The following is a 15,177-nucleotide window of genomic DNA, read 5'->3' on the forward strand; positions in this document are numbered from 1 at the left end:
TCTCTTGTCTGATAAGGTCAACAGGAAACCTGTCAATGAACGTGTCATGGGGCTTTCCTTTGTCCAGCACAGGGACAGCCTGAGCCAAATGCATAAAACAGGGATGGCTAAAAGGGATGAGATGTCATAATGGAGAACATTTTATTCTGTTCTGTCAATCCTCAGACCTCTTTCATCCCTTTTTAAAAAAATTTCTGCTAATCTCTAAACTTCAGTCTCCTGGTCTTAAAATGAAGTCAATGGCTTTTACTTAATAGGATATTGAAAGTGTCAAATGAGACTTTCAAAGTAAAATGCCTGTTAGACATCTAAGGATTCAATAAATATAAGTCAATATTATATTGAACATCATTAATAATATAACTAATTGTTAATTTAAAAATTATCTTGCTTTATAAGACAAAGGACTTGACTATGGGTCCTAACAAATATGACACTGTTGACAAATCCAAGAATAGGACTCATGTTCCCCATAGAAAATAGTTTGTTTTATGATATTATCCATTATTAATTTAAATGCAAACACAGCATGAGAACAGTAATAGTGATAGCAATGCTATATCCAAGTTGGAGACCACAAATATCTGAACTGTCTCATAATAGTATATTTTATGTCAAATAGCAAGAACTCCTTTTTATTTTAACATTTAGACTCGATGGCAAGAAACAATCAATCAAATAGACAAGAAGTTGGAAGGAATTTTGGGCGACATACTTATTTCAGCAGCATGCATTGTCTACAGTGGAGTGTTAACAGCAGAATTTCGCCAGCTAATTGTGAACAAATGGGAGAGCCTTTGCACTAAAAACAACATTTCTTTGTCCCCTAACTTTTCCTTAATTGAAGTCATGGCACAAAAACATGAGGTAGTAACATATTTCTGTTATCCAGTTAAGTGGCTGTTGTTGATTTGAATTTTGGGCATAAGTGCATTTTTTTAAACTGGGATCTTTTCCCCAAATTGTTTGTTGTTGTTGTTGTTTTAAGATTTTATTTATTTATTTATTTATTTATTTATTTATTTATTTATTTATCAGAGAGAGCACAAGCAGGGGGAGCAGCAGGCAGAGGGAAAGGGAGAAGCAGACTCCCACCTGAGCAGGGAGCCCACCCAATTCGGGGCTCAATCCCAGGATTCTGAGATCCTGACCTGAGACAAAGGCAGATGCTTAACTGATTGAACCACCCAAGTGCCCTCAAATTGTTTGACAGAGGAAAATACTGAAATTTTTTTAAAAATTTTAAGTTATAGTTCTAATGCCTCAGTTAGTTACATCTCTTGTTTCTCATTCTCGGGGCAAAAGTCACAGAAAATCCTCTTACTCATTGTAATTTTACTGCCTCGCCCTAATAAACATAGCCAATTTCTCTCCCAGAAGTCCCTTTCATTAATAAAATTGGTGAGCTTGGGGCACATGGGTGGCTAGTTGGTTAAGTATCTGGTTACTGATTTTGGCTCAGATCATGATCTCAGAGTCATGGGATCAGCCCCTCTCTCCCTCTACCTCTGCCCTTTCTTGCTCTCACTTACTCTTCCTCTCTAAAATGAATAAATAAAATCTTTTAAAAAATAAAATTGGTGAACTTACTGAACCATAGGTAGCATTCTTAGAAGGAGCCAGAAAGGGACACCTGGGTAGCTCAGTGGTTGAGCGTCTGCTTTTGGCTCAGGTCATGATCCTGGGGTCCTGGGATCGAGTCCCACATCAGGCTCCCCACAGGGCACCTGCTTCTCCCTCTGCCTATGTCTCTGCCTCTCTCTCTGTGTCTCTCATGAATAAATAAATAAAATTGAAAGAAAGAAAGAAAGAAAGAAAGAAAGAAAGAAAGAAAGAAAGAAAGAATCAAAGAAAGAATCAAAGAAAGAAAGGAAAAGAAAAGAAAAGAAAAGAAAAGAAAAGAAAAGAAAACCAAAAATACAGACCTTACATTTATCAATAGATATTTATTGTCTATCTATCTGTGTGGAGAGGATGAGAAAGAAATGCACCTTTTTTTAATTTATCCCCAAAGAGTAATTTTAGATTGATAACTTTAACCACCCAATTTACAAAATCTCAGAAGCAAATACTGGCTTCTCATTTTCATAATGCCAATAACCAACTTAAACCCAAATATATCAACAATTACATTAGATGCAAGTGATCCAAAGAAGTCCACTTAAAAGGCTGAGATATAAAGTCTCAGTCTTACTGAGTCTTACTTTATATGTAAGACTATATAAAAATATAAACTAAAGCTCAAAATAGAGACTGTAAGTTACTTAGAAGGACATTTCTAAATCATAAAGGTTGACAGTTAAAATAAAAGGTGGGGGGAGGAAATTTACCACAGATTACCAAAAAGGACAGAGTAGACTTTAAGGCAAAAAAAAGATTACTAGAATTAAATAAGTTTATGTTGTGGTAAGAATTAGTTTAAGTCTCCAAGAACATTTTATCAATTCTGAATTTGTGCCTAATAATAAGACTTGAAACAATACAAAGCCCACATTAAAAGAACTACAGATAAAAATGGACAAATCTACAATCATAGAGAAAGATTTTGACATACTGCTTCCTGTAACTCATAAAAAAAGAACACAAAAATCAGTAGGAATAGAGGACATTTGAGCAATGTAATCAACAGACTTAGTGGGCATTTGCAGGACCCTGTGGCCTACACCTGAAGCTTACACATTCTATGAAAACACGTGTAGAACACTACCCACCATATAATAAACCACCAAAAAGTTCCAACCAATATCAAAGGATTTAAATCACAGAGTATATTATCTGTCCAAAAGGCAATAGAGCCAGAAATCAATAATTAAAAGTTTCTTTGAAAATCCCCATATTTCTGGAAATTAGGATATACACTCCCAAACTAACCATAGGTCAAAGAAGAAATCAGAATTGAAAAAATTAAGCATTGGTCAAAAATGTTCCTGTGAGACTAGAAACATGACAAGGGGACATCCACCATCTCCAGTTGTATCTAACATCCTAGCAGAGATCCTAGATAGTGCAGTAAGGGAAGAAAAAGAAGTGAAAGATATTAGAATTGGAAAAGAAGAAAAAAATAGAAGTTTTTGCAGATGATATGTACCTAGAAAAACCCAAGAGAGTCTGTAGATAGATCATGTGACTTCATACCAGTTTAGTAAAGTTTCTCAAAGAAACTGATTATATTTCTCTATACCAGCAACAAACAGGTTCAGTGTTTTTATCATAGCATCAAAATGAATCCATTAAGAAGTTGTGTAAAACTTACAGAAACAAAACTATAAAACATTATTGAGATAAATTTTTAAAAACCTAAATAAATGAAGAGTTATGCCATGTTCATGAACTGAAAGACTCAGTATCCTGAAGTTGTAATCCTAGTCATAATTCCAACAGGTGGGGGGAGCATGTATGTGTCTCTTACATGACAAACTGATTCCAAAAGTAATAAGAGGAGGCAAAGAGCCAACATGTCTAGATGTTGTTGATGAACAGGTAGAAGGACTTGCAGCATCAAATATCAACATTTACTTTAAAGCTACACTAGTTAGGATGGTGGATTTATTTATCCATGTATAACCAGTGCAGAACAAACAATACCACCAATGGAGAACAGAGATCCCAGACACAGACTCACACACATGTGGATGTCTGACTTACGACAAAGCTGGTACTGCAGTGCAGTTTGGAATTAGTAGTCTTTTCAATAAATAGTGCTGGGTGATTGAATGTCTACCAGCAAAAGAGAGAGAGAGAGAGAGAGAGAGAGAGAGAGAGAGAGAGAGAGAAGAAAGAAAGAAAGAAAGAAAGAAAGAAAGAAAGAAAGAAAGAAAGAAAGAAAAGAAAAGAAAGAGAAAAAGAAAGAAAGAAAGAAAGAAAGAAGAAAGAAATTTGATCATTACCACACACCACACATAAAAAATCAATTGCAATTGAATGGTGGCCCTAACCATGGAAGGCAAATTAGTAAGGCATAATTTAAGAGAAAATGTTCATGACCCTAAGAAAAGATTACTTTAAGCAGAACTAACCATAAAGGAAAACATTAATTGAATTACATTGAAATTTAGACATTCTGTTCATCAAAAATCACCACTCAGAGGCTATGAAGAGAAGTCAATGAATAGAAGAGGATATTTGCAGTAAAAAGGTCTACTACCAATCAATAAGCAAAAGACATAAAAGCCAGTAAATAAATGGGTAAGAACTTTAAGCAGGCAGCTCACAAAATCACCAATAAACATTTGAAAACTGCTTAACCTCATCATTCATTAGGGAAATAAAAGTTAAATCTAAAATGAGAGATCACAACACTCTAAGTGCCCTCAGCAGTAGAATGTATAAATAAATCTAGGTGTGTTCATAAATACTCTACAGCAATGGGAATGAATAAAGACAGCTATAAAACAACAAGATGATGTTGGACAGAAAAGGGAATATACTTTAAGATTTCCTTTATCTAAAGTTCCAAAATTAGCAAAGTGAAATTATAGCATTTAGGAATACATACTTTGGTAAAACACTAAAGAGAAGCATGGAAGTCAGGAGAACAGAAACTCTTGGGTGGGTAATGTGTTTCTCTCACCATGCTGACCTTCACTCTAGGCACCTATATTCGGGTACAAACAGGGCTACTCCTGGGTTTCAGGATTCTTCATCCCTTTTCCTGTTTCCTTTTGTGTAGACTTCTAGAGCATGCAGTTCTTCACAGGCTTAAGTGAAAAACTTTTTCTTTCCTTTAAAAACTGAGAAGTATCCTTGGCTTCTCCTGAGGATGCCCTACTGCCTAGGACGTCCCCTGTGTCCTGTTCCTTCTCAAACCTCCATAGGCCTTCTTGGCTTTTTCCTCCCAACCTGCTGATACTGCCATGAAGTCAGAGCCACAGGCAGAGACTATGTGAGGATGAGAAGTTTATCAGTCCTGGAGTCAGCATCTGAGTCAAACCCTCGGTCTGCCTCTTCCTCTGACAGTCCAACCACAGGCAGACCCCAGTTCCTCCTTCCAAACAATTAGGGTTGTTGTCGCAATTTAACCAGATAATGTATGTATGTGCTTGGCAGGTGGTGGGTGTGCAACAGAGTAGCTGTGATTACACCTGTATAATTCTGTGTTATTGCATGTTTCATGTATGCATTAGAGTCCAGGATCCTTGGGAACAGGTACCCTGTCCTATATTTATCTGTTTCCCAGAGCATTTTTGTTGTGATGGGCGTTCATCCTTCCTGATGAACAGAAAAGTGTGTTTTAGTGAATAATTACTCATCTGACCCAAAATTTCATATCCCAGCATTTAAATTGTTATTTCCTTAGTCCTCTTAAAGAGTATTTGATTTTTCTAAAGGCAGTGAGCCTGTAAGATCCTTTGGTATCCTATAGGATACTAAAGATGTGAAGAAGTATATGAAACAGTAAAGTACTAACTATCTCATTCCAGATTGGCCGATGGCACTCTCAGGGACTCCCCCTTGATCAGTATTCAACAGAGAATGCCATCCTGATCAAGAATGGCCTGCAGTGGCCACTGCTGATTGACCCCCACAAGCAGGCACACAACTGGATCCGGCAGATGGAAGGGCCCAGGCTGCAGGAGCTCTCCATCAAAGACAGCAGTTACATCCAAAAAATTGAAAATGCTATGAAAATAGGAGGGAGTGTCCTCTTGCAGGTATTTGGACAGAATGTCCCAACCACCCAATTCCATGCAGCTGACATATATACTGTGTGCACCAAGCATAGAAACTGAAAGCTTTGAGTTACAAGTAAATTTGTCATGGAAAAAATAATAAAGAAACAGGAATGCCTAGGTGGCATAGTCTGTAGAGCATCTGACTCTTGATTTTAGCTCAGGTCATGATCTCAGGGCCCTGGGATCAAGCCCCACATTAGGCTCCCTGCTCAGCATTGGAGTTTGCTGTAGACTCTCTCTTTCCCTCTCTGTCTGCCACCACTCCCTCGTACATGTGTGTGCATGGGCACTTTCTCTGTCAAAATACATAAAATCTTTTTAAAAATAATAACTACAGTGGCTTTTCAGTGTTCAGTTCTCTCAGATCAGGCTTTCTTTGGTGTCCAAATACTAACATTTACTTTTTATTTTTCTTAAAAGAAAAAGTTGGGGGTGGGCAGCAAAGGGAGAGAGAATCTCAAATAGACTTCCTACTGAGCAGGGACTCAGGGGCTGCTCAGTCTCATGACTCTGAGATCATGACCTGAGCCTCAATCAAGAGTCGGACACCCAACCAACTGAGCCACCCAGGTATCCCTCATTTACATTTTCTTTCTTTCTTTCTTTCTTTCTTTCTTTCTTTCTTTCTTTCTTTCTTTCTTTCTTTCTAAGATTTTACTTATTTATTCATCAGGGACACCGAGAGAGAGAGAGAGAGAGAGAGAGAGAGAGAGAGAGAGAGAGGCAGAGACATAGGCAGAGGGAGAAGCAAGCTCCATGCAGGGAGCCCGATGTGGAACTCATCCAGGACTCCAGGATCACACCCTGGGCCAAAGGCAGGCGCTAAACCGCTGAGCCACCCAGAGATCCCCATTTACATTTTCTAAATGCTCTTTGAAATGCTTTTTAACTGATTTGCTTTCAGATGAACTTTTTATATATTTCTCTTGTGTTTTTCAGAATCTCCCTGAAACATTAGCTCCAAGTTTGAAGGCAATTTTGAAAAAGGATATCCATCAGAAAAGAGGACAATATTTCATAAGGGTTGATGATTCTGAGATTGAATACAATCCCAGATTTAGGTAAAGTCTCTCACAGCGAAATTGAGTCAAGTGTTTATATTTTTTAAGACAAATATTATAGAGGCCTCTATTGACATAGTGGTAAGCTTCTCCTGGAGCAAAAAGTGAGATTACATTTTGAATATTTTGTTTATTTCTGTTTCTGGTTGCACTCATCAGTACACAGAATAGTGAACTGACTTTTATTTATCAAGCCATTCCAAAACAGTTTCCATACTGTTCCAGCTAAGACCTGTGGGTCCAGGGGGAATCCTCAGAAAGTGTGCTGGAAGGGGAAGCCTGGCCCCACTTGAATCACAAGAACTCTCCCATTGATCTGTTTTCCTAACATTTCAGCAGGAAAAGCTTCTGCTTCTTTAAAAAACAAAATCCATACTGGATATCCAGAGCAAAAAGAGAGACTTTGCCTAGCCGGATAAAAATGTTGCATCCATGTTCCCAACAGTAAGGGACCTTCAGGATTGCAACCCCCACCTCCCCCCAGTCAACTTCACAAAGCACTTTTATATAGTCACATTTGATTACCACAAAAATATAATTCCCAGGGTAATAAGGCATTTGAGTTGCCAGGCAGGTGCACTGTCCCTTGAATTCATAATCAGCAGCTCACTGTATGAGTGGGTAGTCACAAGGGGAGTTGGAAGGTGGATTTATAGGCCCTCAGCCAAGTGGGCATAACCGCCTTGCAGGGGCTCTGACACGCTGGTCCATATGTCCTTGTCCCGGGCAATGCTCTGAAGTCTTGATCCTCACCACACTCTTAGAGCCTGTAATCCTCTCTCTGGGCCTCCTTCCTTCAGTTAAGAAAATATTTTGCAAAGTATGTTCCTCAAAATGACATTCCAGGAGTTTAACAGGAGTCACTCAAAAAAGGGGTCCCAAACTTCTGAAAAGCACTAGGTTAAACCAAGTTCTTTCCTTCAAGGACTTAAAACCCCTTTATGTAACAAGCCCTCTCCAGAATGCAGCATTTGGCAGGATACCCATTCTTTCCCTCCTGCTCTCAGAAGGCTAATGAAGTCATGTGTTGCTGCAGTGCCAACCTGGTGCCCATATTGGATTGTTTGTGAGGAGGTGCTAGAGGGACCTCTGGAAAGGTGGGCTGGCCACAGGTCCCCACTTGGCCATTTTGTGGCCACAGGCTGTGAGCAACTTAGTTAACCTCTCTAAGCCTCCATTTTACTCTTTATAAAATGGAAGGAGAAGCTGTCCCTGCTGTATCAAGTTGCTGGGAAGACTCCCCCTCGACCACCCCCATACCACCTTGCTCCAGGTTACAACCCCCCCATACCACCTAACTCCTGGCCACCCCACCCCTGTGCCACCCCACTCCAGGTCACACACCTCCCTGAACCACCCCACTCCAGGTCACACACACACACACACACACACACACCCTGTACCACCCCACTCCAGGCCACTACCCCCACCTCTTACACACAAACCAGTCTGCCAGATTCCTTCCCTCCAGCCCCCAACCCAAGTCACTCTCCTGGCAGCAGCTGGGGTCATCCCTTTAGAGAAGGTAGATCTCCCTGTACTCACACCCTCCACCGGGTATTGACAACCATCTAAGGGCAGGTCAAAGTTCCTACTAGCTAGCACTTTGCTTTCCTCCATCTGGGTGCTTCAACCAAATACAGCAGGGACATCATCTATGGTTGTATTTCTTCAAATTATAAACAGGAAATGTCTCCACACAATATAAATGGAGAGCCTATTTTGTGTACAAGGCTGAACAACACTAAAAGTTAACCTTGTTTACCTCCAGGAAAAATCTTTTTTTCCATTATTTAATAAATTAGGGGTTTTTTCCCTCTGCAGATCCTTTGACTAACTGGTGCCTTTCTCATCCTTCAGGTTATACATTGCTACAGAAGTAGACAACCCTCATTTTCCTCCCTCAGTTTACAATTTCGTTACTATGATCAACTTCACGGTAACATTCCAGGGTTTGCAGGATCAACTCTTATCTACCGTGTTAACCCATGAAGCCCCTTACTTAGAAAATCAACGTTTCCAGTTATTGGAGAGCATTTCCCGTGATGCTGTGACCCTTGAAGAACTAGAGGAAAAAATGTTAAATGTTCTGCAGAATGCACAAGGTGAGTTCAGGTCTTTAGTGACGTTAGAAGACCTGGGAGTAACTTGGGGAAGGACAGAATAGAAGCTCCGAGAACCATACTCTGAACTGGTACCCAAAACATCAGATCTACATTTCCACCAGATAACTGATCAATGTGGGTGAAACACCCCATTCTTAAAACATTGTGGCTGTTGATGTTCCTATATTCCTATCTCTGTCTTAGCTCATCAAACCGCAGGACATTTGCCACGAGGCCATTACGTCAGGTATCTGACATCTGTTATATGTATCAAATTAGATTACAGAGACCAAAAGATTAGGTTTACCCCAAGTATTTTTTTTTACCCCAAGTATTAATACTAAAATATACCAGGATGGAACCCAATGACTTAATCATACATGTCCCATGAAAATGTGGTATTTATTAAAATAGCAGTAGAAATTATTTTTCTCTTCAACATAAAAAATAAGAAACCATAGTCTTTAAATTTTAACAATATAATTTCTAAACAACTAAATATAAAGCATTAGAAATTCCTGGGGCACACTGACATTCCTGCTCCTAAAAGGGGTTCTGGATACCCGATTTCAACATGCAGGATGGGGTCCCCCATGCTGGTAAGCAGTGTTCAGACACTAGGTGGGTGTCTCACAGTTCAAGTCCATTCTGACACTATCTGCCCAGAGACAGCATCAGATTCCCCTCCCCTTAGGGGTTCAGTGCTACAGACGCTCCCTCCCCACAGCCGGGCTTCAGACAAAAAGTTCCAGCAAGCCCTTTCTGAGGTCTAATTAGTTTGCTAGTAGACTAGAATCGGGACTCACTAGATTACTGGTCTCCTATGGAAGAATGGAACTAGGAACAGCCAGGTCGAAGGGATTGGGGGTGGGGGAGGCAGAGTGTCAGGGATGGGTGTGGGCTTCAGGGGCGCTGCCAGGGCAACCACCCCATCCTTTTCAGAGACTCAAGCGAACTCATTAACATAACAAAAGACACATTTATTGCTCTCATCCCCAGGGTATTCAGAGCTCTAAGCCAGAGCTGGGGATGGAGACTTTAGGTGTATTTCCTGTCATAAATCACAGTATCAAGCTCCTGACTTATCTGTCATCTAATACTCTTTATCTAGCAGTGGATTGCTGTTCTCTCTTAACTGCTGACTCAGTGGGGCTTGAAAAGTCTCTCAGATACTTTCGTTCCATATTATAATAAGATCTGACTGTAATCCTTCCTATTTTACTGACACCTAATACACAATTTCTGTGTAACACATGGATAAACCACGCTTCTGTTAATGACAGGACTAGGATGAGATTGTGTGGACAACATTGTCACATCTGTGTCTCTGGGAAGGTTGGAGTGAATTAGCAGCTAAATCCTTCTTAGGGAGCAAAACCAGGACATGTGGGTAATATATGACACACCAGAGTGACACTGTTGTTACACTGTTGGTGTAACAAGACTCACAAAGATAGCCTCTGCTGGTTTATGAGCCACTGCGTGACAAATGTCATGTTGTTGCTGCAAGTTTTGCCTAAATTGGACAAAAGATAAGTTTAATGAGACAAAAGGATAGTTGTTTATGATAATACCCATCAGCACACTGTGAGCTGTATTATGCCTTTGCTGCTTATTCTCTACCAGGCATTCCTCCTGGTAGAGTTGGATTGTTTTTAAAGACTAATTTTTTACTGATAGTAGTTATAATAAAAATTGTCCTTGAAAAAAACTAAACAAAAAAGACTCCTCAATTTGGTACATATTTTTTCCTCCCTTTTTCCAAGTTTTAGTAAAATAGATCATCCTACTATCTCTTTGTAAATATTTTGTCTTTAGTGTGACCACCCGCTCTCTGTGGGCAGTGGTTGGTAGGGGGGGACACAGCAGTAGCCCACAGCTCAGGTCGTGACATTGCTTAGAAAGCTTCCCTAAAATCAGTGAGAATATGCTCTCCAGGTCATGGAACGTAATAATCCCATAACTCCTTACAACGATCATGTGATGCTGTTTAGTTCTTGATACTGATGTAGTTTTAAAATATTTTTGGTGAGGTTTGGTGGGGTCCAGAGCCGATGGCCAAGAAAATTCTTGAGACGTCTTTGGTGCAAAATGATGGTTTTATTAAAGCCCAAGGACAGGACTTGTGGGACAGAGAGAGCTGCTGCTGCTACTCCCACTGCCCCCGCCACCCCTGCTGCCCCACTGCCTCAGGATTGTGAGGACAAATGATTATATACTTCGGGGTTGGGAGAAGTAAAGAGAAAAAGTTCCAAAAGGACTTTCAAATGCCAAAGAAGACTCACAGGACACTGAAGGCCTGGCTATGGTCAAACCAAGCCAGGTTTTTCCCTCTAGCGAAGCATTAGCGTAAAGACAATCAGGAGCTTCCTGGAAGAACCTCATTCTCTGCCCCCTCCAGCATGTCAGTGGGCTGCATGGACAATTATATGGACATTTAATTGTATCTACATCTCCCTCTGCCTTTGATTCCCAATCAGTACCACATTTTAAAAGGGCTCTTTTCAAACTAACCTGTGTCCGGGGTAAGCATAAGGATACTGAGGAGTCTATAAATCATATCATTAACAAAAGCACCTCAGGAAAATGGAAATGTTCATAAAATAGAGTTTGTAATCAAAATATAAGAACCATCTTAAACACTTGAAATGGAGAGAATAATTCTGTTTCTAGAGCAGTGCTTTTTCGAAAGGTAAGTTGCAATCTGTTCGTGGTCATTACCAACTTGATTGTTTAGTGAAACAGGATAGAAACATACCGTGCACATGCTATTTTCTGGAAATTTTGTTTCCTTGTCTATGCATATCATGGGTCATTAGGACAGATTAGCTATTTACTATGTGTTTATAATGGGAATAGAATCCACTCTATGAACGTCATCTAAAGAAGAGATGGGGGATGCTATTAACCAAATTATTCAGAAATATACCCTGTCTTCATTTAATGGCCCATCTCCCAAATAAAACCACACACACACACAAAAAAAAAAACGAAACTAAAAACCCTTATTAAAGAAAGATTTCAGAATGAAGGAACTGCATTTAATATTCTAGTAGTTTTTATTTAAATTCAATTTTTGTTTGCCTTTAGAATGTGTCTTAGATGATGAGGAAATCGTAGACATCCTAAGAAAATCCAAAATGACTTCAAATGAAATTTCAAAGCGCATCAAAGCCACAGAAAAAATGGAAAGTGAAATCCAAGAGACTCGTACAAACTATCTCCCCATTGCAACTCGAGGCTCCCTGCTCTACTTTCTCGTGGCAGGACTCGACCAGGTCAACTGCATGTACCAGTTCTCCCTAGACTGGTTTCGACAGGCCTTCGTTCTGTCAGTAGTCTCCGGAAGCAAAGAACAAGAGAAACCCAGCTCGAAATGGGATAAAATGTCTCTGAAAAAAATTCATGATATTACAAACCTCTCAAAAGAACCAAAGTTAGAAAGTGAGAAAAATCTCTTAGAGAGACATCTTAAAAATTCAATAGATGGGTTAACACGAAATATTTTTAAGGTGAGACATCCTTTAATGTGGATTATACATATTTAATCTAGCTGGGCCGGTCAAATGCTCTATTTCCCTCCTTAGGTGGTCTCTTCAGCTCTATTTAACCAACATAAACTGTGCTTCTCCTTCCGGCTTTGCACCACAATCATGCAAAATAATGCTCATGGAAGTTTACTGCAGGATGACATTGGGTCCCTACCAGATGAAGAATGGGACATCTTCCTACATTCTGCCATGTTGATAAATATTAAAGCTGTGATGCCCCAGGCTAGACTTAATAGTAAGTAAAGGATACTGCTCTGGGTTCAGTAAAAAAAAAAAAAAAAAAGCCATTAAAAACATGTTTCCCTGAAAAACACTGAGAGATTTTTTAAGATGCTCCAAGTCAGTGCTTCTGTCTGGTTAAACTAAAAGCAGCTTGAAGTCAGGTGTGATGTTTAATTCATTGTTGTGTCCTTATATGTTGAGCACATGATTGGTACCCAGTGATTTTTGAATAAGTGAATGACATTTCTATGGTAATTGTAATGGTAATCTATAAAGCTGAACCCTAGTGCTCCTTATTAGAGAGGTGAGCCCATACATGCACACACACATTGATTAAATACCACCTGGAGGAAACTTTACCCCTCCTCACTATAATCACCCTCAATGTCTTCTGAAAATTCCTGGAGATTTTGAACTACAAAAACTATGCTTATGCAAAACAGTTGGGCAAAAATCACTAAGTGTGGGCAGTCCGGGTGGCTCAGCGGTTCAGCACCTGCCTTCAGCTCAGGGCATGATCCTGGAGACCCAGTGTCGAGTCCCACATCAGGCTCCCTACATGGAGCCTGCTTCTCCCTCTGCCTGTGTCTCTGCTCTCTCTCTCCTCTCTGTGTATTCTCATGAATAAATAAATAAAATCTTTTAAAAAAAAATCACTAAGTGTGGGATCTTTCCAAATCCTCCTGTGTTGTACATTTTTAAGTATATTTATTTTTTAAATTGTGGTAAAATACACATAACATAAAATGTACCTTCTTAACCCTTTTTAAGCATCCAGTTCAGTGGCATGAAACTACATTCACATTGTTGTGCTGTTTGTAATTTTAAGTCACCAAAAAATACAAAGTTCTAGGTAGTCTGACATTCTCACTGAGGAAGAAAAGGTGGTTGTTTAGAGTAGCCTTTGTCAGTTGTTTCAAGACTATTAGCAAAGACTAGAAATCACAATTGAAATGTCAAAGAATTACTCTAGAGGTATACCAGACATTTGAATCATTTTGTTTTGTTTTTTGTTTGTTTTTACTTATCCCAAAGCCTGGTATACAGTAGGTGTTTGTGAACAATTGTTGAGTCAATAAATACTCTTGTGAGTTTACTAAGATTCTTTTGCTTGCAAAAAAACAGACAACAATGACTCAATATTTTAACCGAAAATAAAAATGTTCAGAAGGATTCTGGGGTATCTAAGAAAACAACAAGGAAAATGTGAATAACCAAGCACCAACGTGAGAAGAACCAGGGACCACTATTAACCCAATGTCTAGCAGTTCTAAGACTCTGGGCCTTGGAGACCCTCCAAAAGGGAGGGTCTGAGTGCCACAGCCTCAGTCAGGACTCTACTCCTCAACCATCTGCCTGCAACCAGGAGACAAGGTCACACAGCAAAACAGCCAGCCCACAAGGCATCCAGTGCACTTGGAAACCTAAAAACATCCCCAGTGTATTTTAAGAAACAACAACAAAAATGTAATAGCTTCTATTTTTTTATTATACAAATAGTACACGTTTATTAAACAAACCATTCCAACCTACAGATAAGCAAAAAGAAGTAAATAAATCTTCTGTAATTCCACAATCAAGAAAAATATTAATATTTTTGTGGGTTTTCCTTCTACTGGTTTTCCTAACTTTCCCAACTTTTTTTCAAATTAATAACATGTCAAAAATAGCTGCTCGTGTCAAATATACTTAAGAAAAATTATATATATACACACTTAAGACTTTTTAATGTCTGCACAACATTCCAATTTTTGAATGGACCAAAACTTACATAATCACTCTCTCAACCACACTTTCTCAGACTTGGGTTTCCAATTTTCTGTTACGCTAAGCAGTAAGCACAATGACTGATATACAAAGCATATTTTCTGACCACAATAGAATGAAACTAGAAATCAATATTAATGGGGAACAGAAGCACAAGCTGACACCTTGCAAACCAGGTGGGATATGTGTGACATTCCTTCAGGAAACTCCAAACTATCTTAATGCTTTACTAGAGGGAAAGACAACCTTAATTTGACAATGGCAAGACCTCTCAGTATCTCAGTAGGTCCTCTTTAGCATATGAGAATCCTTAGAAACCTCTCTTTTCCTTACCTCCCCCCAACTCCCAGGTATGTAATCAGCCATCCCTCACAAGCCCAAGGCAGCAGCTCTCTCAGCCCACGGGTCCTGTCCCTGGGCTTTAATAAAACCATCATTTTGCACCAAAGACATCTCAAGAACTCTTTCTTGGTTGTCAGCTCTGGACTTCACCCCACCAAACTTCACCTAGTTCCAAAACTATGTCAAATATTACATGAAAAATCCCAAACTACGTGGGTATTAAACAACATACTCTTGAAATAACCAGTGGGTCAAAGAAGTTAAAAGGGAAAATAGAAAATGTCTTGAGATAAAAATTAAAATACAATATAACAAATCTTAGAGGATACTACAAAAACAGTACTAAAAGAGAAGTATATAACTATAAATGCATTCATTAAAAGAGCAGGTCTCAAACAACCTGACCCTACACCTCAAAAAACTAGCAAAAATAGAAAGAGCCAACCATAAAGCTGGC

The 15,177-nt window shown here is 39.3% G+C and overlaps 1 protein-coding gene across 1 annotated transcript in view; it reads left to right on the forward strand.

Moving 5' to 3' along the window:
- Positions 1-15,177, forward strand: part of DNAH14 (dynein axonemal heavy chain 14) — a 311,703-nt gene that overhangs the window by 251,718 nt on the left and 44,808 nt on the right. Inside the window, 6 exon segments of the mRNA XM_041749477.1 lie at positions 652-867; positions 5,421-5,651; positions 6,612-6,733; positions 8,594-8,838; positions 11,929-12,350; positions 12,426-12,624. Coding sequence (XP_041605411.1) covers positions 652-867; positions 5,421-5,651; positions 6,612-6,733; positions 8,594-8,838; positions 11,929-12,350; positions 12,426-12,624 — 1,435 coding nt within the window.

The sequence above is a fragment of the Vulpes lagopus genome, chromosome 1 (assembly GCF_018345385.1).
Source record: "Vulpes lagopus strain Blue_001 chromosome 1, ASM1834538v1, whole genome shotgun sequence".
In the NCBI taxonomy this organism is placed as follows: domain Eukaryota; kingdom Metazoa; phylum Chordata; class Mammalia; order Carnivora; family Canidae; genus Vulpes; species Vulpes lagopus.